Here is an 11460-nt window from a genome sequence, read left to right as displayed (position 1 = left end):
TTTATAAAGAAAATTATAAAAGTAAGTTTTAAAAATAAATTATTAAATAAAAATATTTTTTAAAATATTAAGGACTAATTTCCTTTTAAAGAAAGTAGTTCTATTCTAATTTTTTATAATTTAAAATTCAAATAATAAATATTTACCTTTATCTTTTAATATCTGCTCTGTTTCATTTAATTGATTATAATCTGGTGATGGTCTCTTTCTGCCCTTATTGTTAAAGCTTGATGATGATCTTTCTGGTGTGTTCTGCTGCTGTAATTTCTTTTGCATAACCATTAACATTGCAGGTGTAGGATTTTCTAAAGAATTATCTTGCATAAGTTCATTACAACTATTTTTGTAAGACTGAATTATTGATGAACAGTTTTGATGTTTAGACTTAGTGCCTTTAAGTTCTGTTTGGTCTGTTGGTGATGTTTTCTGATCTATTTGTTTCCTAGTAGGCTTCAAAACTTGTTTTGAATTTGATAATTTCTAAACAAAAAATAACATCATGTATAAAATTATTTTACTTCAATAAATTTATTAATTAATAAATATTAATATATCAGAAATAATTATAATTTTTTTCTATCAACTATTCAAAAAATAAAAAGTAAGCTATTAACTTTTATGAGGAGTGATTCAATGCAGGATTTAAATTTTCAATTTGTAATTCTTACATAATCAGAATAATTTTATTAATCTCACTCATTATGTTGAGGCATATAAACTTATAAAAATATGTATGATGAATTATTATTATAAGCTATTGGCAATTTCAATATTATGTCTGTCTAAAGATCCAAATTCATTTCTATCAGCAATAAATTTATTTATATAAATTAAAATTACTATTAAAAGCCTTATGCTTCATCAAGCATGAGAAAAAGGAAAATGCTTTATAATGAAATCTTGATTTTCTGGCACAATCTAATTCATTCATATTTCTTAACATGCTTAGAAAATACAGATTGAATCTGGTAGTTCGTTAGTTTGCTTGATTGCAGCCTGGTTAACTGTGTAGTGTTGCCAATGCAAGAAACTAAAATTATCTGGTTCCGAACATTAAAATATTTAACATTATCCATGTAAGGGCTAAATAAACTAAATGCTGACCTAAAAAAACCACTAAGTTCTATATTATAATCATAGGTCAGTCCTTTAAGTATTTTTTTTTTTACTATTTAAAGTATTTTTAGTAGTTACTTTTCTTTTTACCATTATAAAGTAGCCAATTTGTGATTTTGTTTTGTGATTTTTAAATAATTACACTGGTACAAGTTAGGCTTTCTAAAAATATCCAATGCCACCTCAAATTATCTGTAAATTATGTAATCATGAACAAATTAACAACACTGCAGCTATGGCATCACCTACACCCTATATTAATTACAACCACCACACTTATGATGGTTTATGCTGTTATCCAAATACAGACACAGTCGATTCTGCTTAATTAATTGGGACACATTGGGACTAATCCATTTTGGCCCAATTAAGCAGCTGTTCCAAGTAAATGAACTAATAATAAATTCTAAAATAAAAATATGTAATACATAGGTAAATAAATAAGTAGGTAAAAATAATAATTAGGTACCTATTTTAATGCTTTATTAAACCAAAATACAGAAAATATTTGTACTATAAATTTGCCAGACTCAATGATAGATAACTGATTCACATCATGCTAGTGTAGCCAAATACAGTATTAGTAGTGATGTATACAAGGGTTGACCATTCAATTCATTCCTGATTGAGTGATTTTTCCTTTCTCCCTTTTTAGTTAGAACATGTTCTAACTAAAAAGTAAGAAAGGAAAGGGTTCGTCCGAAAGTCACCTTATGGTCTTTCTTTGAGCACAGTTTCCTTTACTTGGAGATGGGCCACTTTGGCATGAGCATCCATAGAATCCACCAGCTTTGGATGCTGGTCTCAACAATTGAATGACTGTTATTCAAATCTAGATGTAATTATGCACACACTACCTTCCAAGGAAACTCTAGCTGTCTTCCAACTCAGTTGAGAGACCTTGAAAAATTGTCCAGTGAGCTTTGTCCCTTTGCTTTTAAAGGGATCATCCAGTCCAATCCAGAGCAGTCAGTAGCTCACATTCAGGTCCATCTCACACAAGTCCGATACGTCCTGCTATGGTGACTCCCTCCAGAACTGCCCAAGCGAAAGACAAAATTATTTTATTTCTGGCAATTGTTAGGCCTACACAACATTAGTGTACATAGTGTCTACATATTTTTGGAAGATTCCTAAAATATATCAAAACTTGCTAAATTTCTTTTCTGCTACTATCCCAATTAAGTGATTAAATCATGTATTAATTTATTAGTTTAGTTTCCATTCTTTTGGGATTTGGCCCAATAAAGCGGTTGCTCCGATTAACCAGTGGCCCAATTAAATGGAATCGACTGTATTCCTATATTGCCATTTTAAATTAACCCTAAGATTCACTAATTTAGAAAATCTGTTACTCTGGGACCTATTTGGTACCAAACTTGTCAGATTAGTGAGGTTTAACCTATATTTGTAATGTATGCATGCATGCAATTGTAAAAATGTTCAAAATTTAAATTATACTTTTTCACTATTTAAACCAGTACACTAATTTAAATTAGACACCAAAAAATTCATTAAAATTTCATTTTATATTGTAAAACAATAATTTATTACAATAGGTGAGCCAAAATTTAAACAAAAATTAAAACTAATTAATAAGTAATTAAATATATAAATAAATAAAAAATTCTTTTAAATTCTGTAGTCATAATTCTTAACATGTTTGAATCATAATTATGATAAAAATTTGAAAGGACATATTCATTAATCTATCCCATGTTGAAATTTTTCTCCATTGCGTGTCGCGCCATGTTGAATTTTTGTTGATGTTAAGCCTAATGAAAATTATACATTTTTGAAAAAATAATTGTGACTACTGTATCATCTGAAATTTTTTTTTATTTTGCACAAACAAAATAGATATATTAATAAATGTAAAAAGAAAAAAAATTGTATTTCAGAAGTTAGTTTTAATATAAAAACTATAATGACTAGTGACATCTAGTTTGAAAAACATACTGATGCTGAAACAAGATATCTTGGGTCCATTGGTCAAGGTCAGCAGGTTGCAACCCAAGATATATCAGGAATAACATGGGACAGATTAAGTAAACTACTGAATAAATTTATTCAACAATCAACTGCACAACTATTTCATATCAATAAAAATAAACAAGTTTTATATTTATTTAATAATTTACCTTTGGAGATTTACTTCTTTGTTGGGGTGAAGATTTAAATACTAATTTACCATCATGCCTAGAACCAGCTTTTCTAATACCATCTTTCAATACATCTTGAAGATATTTATAGTTTGGTTCTTCATCAAATTTAAGACCAGCTACATATTGAAAGTATTCTTCAATTCCAGCTGAAAATAATATTTAGAAATCTCTTTATGTAAATATATATATATATAACCAATTCCGCTTACTAAACAATTCTTGTATTTATTCACAATCTTCAAAATAGATTTAAATTATAAATTTTGAATAAGTTTAATTAAAATTAAGATTAAATTTTCTAACCTATTCATTAATTCTGATCTTTAAAATAAATCTTTTTCATTTTGATTTATAAGTGCCATTAATCTACTCACCAAAAAACCTTTTATTTCAACCAGCAGTAGTTTCATGTAAATTTGGACAAATGTTTTTGACCTAATTGTAAGTTTGCTTCCATATATGCCTAGGAGTGAAACCTGAATTTGAACAAACTAGCCCAGTTAGGCATACTATCCAAACTGAACAGACTAAAACACAGAAACTCTATAAATTTACAAAGCAAGATGGAGAGGAGGATGTGAGAACTTGGAGTTTAGAGAACATTCTAAATTTTAAAAAAAATGAATATTTTAACATTAAATTAAAGTAATATTTTAGTTAATATTTTGAAACATCTGGTAAAACAGGAAGAAAAATAAAAATTTATCAATTTATGCATCTTGCCTTACTTCCTCTGATTCAGCCGATGCTTAGTTCCTGTTGGATGGAAATTTACTGAAAACATGACCACATTGGGAACAAACCCAATTGACCGTCAAATTCTCTATAAAAGGGGACAGTACCTTCCTTCAGGGCTGCTTTTGGTCATCCCATAGTCAGAGTCAAGCCATGTCATAATCTCCGTCTGATGATTAACTCAGACTAAGACAAAAGGTCTACATTACAAGAAAAGATGGGGTCTCACCAAGCCTTAGGTAGTACGAACTTTTGTAAGCTCTCTCACCAAAACCCAGGCATTAGCCACTATATACTTTTGTTATAGTACATATATGTTGTTACAGTTTGATAATAATGGCATGTATCGTGAACAAATGGCAAACTTTTCAAACATACTCGACATTAACTTGTTATCACTGTGTGACAGTTTGCCTTTCTGTTGTTTTTTATGTGATGTTATCACACTGTATTGACGTAAGTACGTATTTTATGCAATAAATTGGGCGTATTTCTTCATACCTATGGCTATTCCTTTCAAACGTTTACACAAAATGGCATGTATTGCTTTTGGACATTTTTGGGTATACAGGCGACAATTTATCTTATCTGTGTGAACCACGTCATTTCGTACTAATTAATCGATGCTCTAAAACTTTCTAATTGGGAAGTTTGCTCTATCTGTTTTCATTTTCGATTTGCATTGCCTATCTTCCAAATTTCGCCACTAGGGGCTCTGCTGTCATTTGCATTAGGTCGAGCATAGTCTCTTTACTATACCATTACCTCACTTGCATAGCTGTAGCTCTCTCCATTCACAAGAATTTTTGGTTAAAGGTTCCTATGCACCCTGTATATCCCAATAGATAGAATAGTTTAGTTATAAAAGGGATTTGTCAGAGCCTCCCTATCCCAAATCATACATGACCCTTCCGCCACTCGATTTATCCCTCCAATGAGAATTTAGACACCGCCACTTGGATGTTAAACCGCCAATAGGTAGAATTGCAAGTTAGAGCATGAACTGAAATTTACCCTATCTGGTGTCAGGAATCCTAGACAAATAGGAAAATCTTCGGGATCTACCTGATTCTTTGAAATTCAAAGCCATCCTACATAGTTGAGCGGCATCTTAACAACCCCAATCACATAAGAATGTATTAATTTTAAGGTTGAAAAATCTGTTTGACACAGTTTCTCATTTCTATGGTTGTCTCAAGTTCCTCATTTGATTGAAAGTTATCAAACATTAATTATAAAAGTGTGCTGCAAATAAAGCATACAAGAAGATTGGTCTTTGTTAGAACAGAAGAAGCATTTTCAATTATACAGTAGAACCTCGAAAACTCGGCCTAATGTGGACCGAAGGGTGGCCGAGTTTGTGAAAATGTCGGGTTATCGGGAATGTGGTTAAAAAAGGATAAGTATGCGTGTTTCCTCAGAAAATATTGTACTGTACTTGTATGTATTGTTTGCTTGAGAATACAACAGAGAATAAACTGCCCAAATATCCTTAAACAAAGGAAAAGTACGTCCTTTATGAACGCATAGAGCCTTTACTAATGAAAATGAAAATTAATGAATACACAGTGTACAGTAATTTACCTGATAAGACAGACCTCAGAAAAATACTTTATGAGAGCTCTTATACTTTTATAAAGCTGTCTATAATGAAAATTAATTAACTAAGGATTTTTTTGCCTTGCCAGGGTGTGGCCGAGTTTTCGAGGTTCTACTGTATCATATTTTTTAAACAACTTATTTGTATGAGGATTATTTGTCTATGGACATAAATTATCATGTAAAACAATGAATTCTACAGCTGAGATGTGTCAAAAATATATTTTAATATATAACAGTATACTAATAAAAAACCCTGAGAGAATTTGAAGTAATTGTAGTTTGCAAATCTATGAAACTTGGGAATATGTATTTTTTCACTACATCAAATTTGAAACAAATAGAAAAGTATTTAACAAGATTTAAATCCTGGAAAGATGTAAATAATTTATTATTTTCTCAAAACCGATTGCATGTATTTATTTTGTGTTATCCTGTACTGTGCTGTTTAATTAATTTGTTAAATTTTACTCATTTCAGATTTACATATGTTTAAAGATGATTATTATTGTGTTTTATTTAGTACTACAGTTGTCCCTTGATAATCCGACAGGTATGGGACCAAAGGTGTGTCAGATTACCAAAAGTGTCCGGATTACCGAAAATAATTACATATTTCGCATTGTTTTGCTAGCAGTAACTTACAATATTCTCTACTCCAACTGTTCGAACAGAACTGCTCACATAAAACACACAAAAGTTTCCGGATTACCGAAAATAATTACATATTTCGCATTGTTTTGCTAGCAGTAACTTACAATATTCTCTACTCCAACTGTTCAAACAGAACTGCTCACATAAAACACACGAAATGTGTGTCATCGTGTAAAAATTGGATGGGGAGATTCACGTTGCGACATGCTTCTGTGCAAACAGACACGTAACGGGGACGGGTACCTTGACAGGAGGTGCGTCGGACTACTGAGCATGTCGGATTAAAAAACGTCGGACTACAGAGGGACAACTATACTAAACTATTATATTAATTTGTTAAATTGTACTAACTTTAGTTTTTTGTAATACTGTACTTTAACTCCCTTGTAATAAACTAAAGTTCATACAATAAAGAATTGAATTGAAATTAATTTTAAGGAAAAAGCAAAAATTTCAAGTGCTTGGCAAACATTTTACAATGATCCAAACAAAAACAAACATGGTGGATCTCATTGAATGTGATGGGACATGTATAATGTGCGTTGATTTATAAAACATATATTTAATTTTGCAAATATATATAAATCGATGCAGAATATTTACACATTTATGTTGAAAACATCATATATGATTTTTGAACTGCATTCCAAGATTTAAAATTTATAGCATTCTACAGCAAATTCCAAAATAGAATAAAAAATTGAAGACCTGAAGCAGACTTATAATTAGGTCAAAAATGTTTGTCCAAATTTACATGAAACTCCTGCTGGTTGAAATAAAAGGTTTTTTTGTGAGTAAATTAAAGTGTCCAGCTTTTGAAAGTGCCATTAATCATTATATTTGGATATAAATGATATTCTTAAAAACATTTGACAAATAGTATAAAATGCTTTTCCTATGCTATTCTGATGAAAAGTAAACAAGCAAACACAAAAACACTTGACAACTTTTTAAATTAAAAGTAAGAAAATTGCCTTTCTGAGAGTACTTTTCCTTTTTATTGTAAGACTCAGTTAATGTTGTACAGAATAAAAAATTTAAAAATAGAAATTTAACTATCAGCAGATGAAATATTTTATAACACAGTAGACATTAATAAATAAAGACCATTCTATTTATGGCATAATGATAGGCGTGTGTTAAGAATTTCTCACCCATTCACTCTGGACAAAATAAGAACAAACACTTGGTCAAAGCAATAAAAATATAAAATGTTAAATTACCTGGAGTAGAATTTGGTGAAAAGCATCTTTTCACAGAGTTTGGAATGTGTGCAATAAAACTGTAATAAAAATGACAGATGAAACATTCTGAATTTATTTTTTACAAGACTGACTATTCTATTTTTATAAGCATAAGATTTGTAAATAATTTAAGAAGAGTTTTTAGAAATTTCTGAAAATTTAAAAATATAATTGTATATTTTATACCATACCATTAACATTTTCAATATACCAGGTATATTCTGGAAAGCATGACTAAGAAATAAATTCAAGTACAGTAGAGCGTCGATTTTCCGAATCAATTGGGGACTAAGGTTGTTCGTATAACTGATATTTCGGATAACTGATTTATGTACGAAAAAATAGTTTAACGTATCCGATGTTGAAATTTTTCTCCGTTGCGTGTCGCTTCGCGTTGAATTTTCGTCGATGTTAAGCCTAACAAAGACTATTGTATCGTTAAAAATTATTTTTTTATTTTGTACAAACAAAATAAATATATTGAAAAATATAAAAATAATAAAAAATTATACTTCAGATGTTAATTTAGTATCAAAAACGTAAAATATTTGAGTAGCCCAAGACATAGCCAAAGATTGAAGCGCCACAGCACTGGCGAAAATTTAAATTTGCCAACTGGAATTCTTTCGGATGATTGACTTTCGGAAAATCGATGCTCTACTGTATTTAAGTGAAACATACTTAAAATTTAATCCTTGCAAAGAGATATATTTTGAAATAACTTCTATAAAATAGCAAGTAGTGAAGAAAATTAAATGTTATATGCTTGTAAACATTTTTTTAGACATTAATGTTTTATTCTTTGCTTGATGTCAATAAGGTGCATGGTCAACCTCAAACTGCTTACACAGATTTGATACAACAATATGTCATACTTTAACAACAAGGTCATTCAGATGCTCAGTAGAGATATTCCCATTTCCCTACAGAGTAATTTAAGTTTATAGGTTTTCTTGGAAGGAGCTAATGACGGAGTGCTTTAGAAAGGCAGTTCACAAATATGTTAATGTGATTAATTGACAAATTGTTTCTGCCTTTCTGTATGATATATATATATATGTATGTATGATATATATATATATATATATATATATATATCATACAGAAATGTGTGTGTGTACACACACACATTTCTGTATGATATATATATATATGTATGTATGATATATATATATATATGTTATCCTGTACTGTGCTGTTTAATTAATTTGTTAAATTTTACTCATTTCAGATTTACATATGTTTAAAGATGATTATTATTGTGTTTTATTTAGTACTACAGTTGTCCCTTGATAATCCGACAGGTATGGGACCAAAGGTGTGTCAGATTACCAAAAGTGTCCGGATTACCGAAAATAATTACATATTTCGCATTGTTTTGCTAGCAGTAACTTACAATATTCTCTACTCCAACTGTTCGNACAATTGAAACTCATTAAGATTATTTTAGGGAAGTAATATTTTAAAATAAAAAATTTTATTCAAATTTTGTCAAGTAACAATTAGTTATAAAAATAATACAAGTGCCACAAAACTGGATATGTTTGATAGCTCTATTTCTTGCTCTTCTCTATATACAATAACTATTCATTTTAATGCTGCAAAATAATGTCATTGATTCTAAGATGCACTTCTACTTCAAACAAGTAAAAATAGATAAAAATGCATATCAGAATCACGAGAATATACCAGATAATGTTAAGTGGGCATGAATACATGAGCACCTGGTTAATAATATACCAAGTAGTAATTAACAAAAATGTAGCTTAATGAATCATTAACTTAAAGAAATATCTTAGAAATACTCAATAAATATACAAAATAACAATTCTAATTACAGTTTTCATCATTATTAAAATAATTCTTCATAATATCTTTTATGAACAATTTCCTACACAATAGTTTCCTGCAGAATTAAAATTCTTTAAAAAATTTAGAGATAGTGACCATCAAAAATTTTCACTTACTTTTGCTTGCTTTGACTGACGTATTCTAAATTTTTAAGATTATCCTCCCATGGAAGACTGCCACACAACCATTGCAACATATTGTAGCCCAAGATTTCAAGATCACCTCTTCTTGAATGAGCTATAATTCATAAATAGCTTCCTTTAAAAATTGAAAACTATAAATCTTAAAAATTTTAAACTTTTTTAATAAAATTTTTATTTCTTTTAAAATCAAATTTCATACTATTCATGATTAGCAAAAATTCAAGTTATGACAAAGTGATTAAATCTTTGCAAATCTTGATCACCACCATTGATTAAACAACTTATCCTTTTGATCATTAGAGCCTGTACACACTAGGCGTTTTTTAACTCGCGTTAGCTCGGCGTTCGACAAGCGTTTAGCGGAGCTTGCGCACTGGCTCGGTTTGGAAATGGATGTGGAAGTGATTGCTTGTGTGTGGCTCCTCTATCGTCGCTATAAAAGACGACGGCAGAGGCAAAGAGAATTTTGGGTGCACCCAATATTACGAGATAGACTGACGCATGAAATGTTTGCGACTTTGTATCCAAAACTAATACAAAATAAATTCAAGTTTTTTAATTCTTTTAAAATATCTATAAAATCCTTTGACGATGGTTGGTCTCTTTTAGATTTCATCAATAAATAGATCAGTATCGAAATGATCAGCACATATATCTCAAAGCGCTCGGCTGACGCCCGCAAAACGTGCAATCGCATGTACGGTAACATGGCAGCACATATATCTCAAAGCGCTCGCAAAACGCGCGTTTTAACAAAAATCTATAAACGCACGTTTAACGCGTGCTTGGCGTTTGAGTGTGTACACCTACATAGAACTCTTGGTTCTTTAAAACGCACATTGAAAAACGCCTAGTGTGTACACAGCCTTAATGAGTGAACTGGTCTGTTAAACAATTTCATTTTTCACTTAGCTAATTTTGAATCATCTCAAAATCATTTTAGCATCATATGTAAGTTATGAAAAAGTTTGAAAATATTGTTGTTAATACCAAATATCTTTTTATTAAGAAACATGTAAGGCAAAGTCAAATCACACTTATCATTTCTCCAGTTGAAAAGATACAGATACAGAATTTGTTAATGCTATCACTAAAACAGTCATGAGCAATCTTTATCAAATATCTTGATACTGAATAAGCATAAAAGCCGGCAACTCCAAATGCTAGATGGACCCAGGATTGATTCTGGACAGGTCAAAAACCCAGGAATTTTTTGAGCGACAGTGATGGTCCAGATATGTTGGGTTCCTCCCTCTCATCATCTGGCTGCCCCATTGTAGACCAGCCATAAATAGAGAAAACAATATGACCAAAGTTACATCACATTTAAATTTAAAAGTGAAATTGACAAAAAATTTGTATTGAAAAATATTTCATAAGTCTATCAATCTTATTTATTAGCAATACTATGAACTTCAAAAACTAATCACCATTCCTCACATTACACAAGGTAATGCAATACAAACACACATAAAATAAAATCATCATCATACATTAAGTTAAAATAATACTATACACAAATTTCTCATTTTCAATTATTATTAAGGAAAATGTAAGAATGTAATCTTCTACATGAATCATTCTTAAATGCACAAAAGTCTTTTTATCACAGAATAGATTTAATAAAACAAATACTAATGGAAAGATAGAACATAGATTTTTTTCTTGTGAAACAACATAATACTGAAGCAATAATAATAATAATAATAATAATAATAATAATAATAATAATAACTCTCCGAACTAATAATAAATTCTAAAATAAAAATATGTAATACATAGGTAAATAAATAAGTAGGTAAAAATAATAATTAGGTACCTATTTTAATGCTTTATTAAACCAAAATACAGAAAATATTTGTACTATAAATTTGCCAGACTCACGATGATAGATAACTGATTCGCATCATCCTAGTGTTGCCAAATACAGTATTAGTAGTGATGTACACAAGG

General features: G+C 29.9%; 1 protein-coding gene across 1 annotated transcript in view; it reads right to left on the bottom strand.

Annotated features, from left to right (window-relative positions):
* LOC111621925 (serine/threonine-protein kinase VRK1-like) overlaps positions 1–11460 on the bottom strand; it is a 104095-nt gene that overhangs the window by 15748 nt on the left and 76887 nt on the right. The window contains exons 9-12 of the mRNA XM_023364176.1: positions 9481–9601; positions 7493–7551; positions 3258–3427; positions 147–480 (exon numbers count right to left, since the gene is read on the bottom strand). Coding sequence (XP_023219944.1) covers positions 147–480; positions 3258–3427; positions 7493–7551; positions 9481–9601 — 684 coding nt within the window. The remainder of the gene's footprint in view (positions 1–146; positions 481–3257; positions 3428–7492; positions 7552–9480; positions 9602–11460) is intronic.

Source organism: Centruroides sculpturatus, unplaced genomic scaffold (genome assembly GCF_000671375.1).
Source record: "Centruroides sculpturatus isolate CEXI.00-Female unplaced genomic scaffold, Cexi_2.0 scaffold31, whole genome shotgun sequence".
Classification (NCBI taxonomy): Eukaryota; Metazoa; Arthropoda; class Arachnida; order Scorpiones; family Buthidae; genus Centruroides; species Centruroides sculpturatus.
This window is presented reverse-complemented; position numbering and strand designations above follow the sequence as displayed.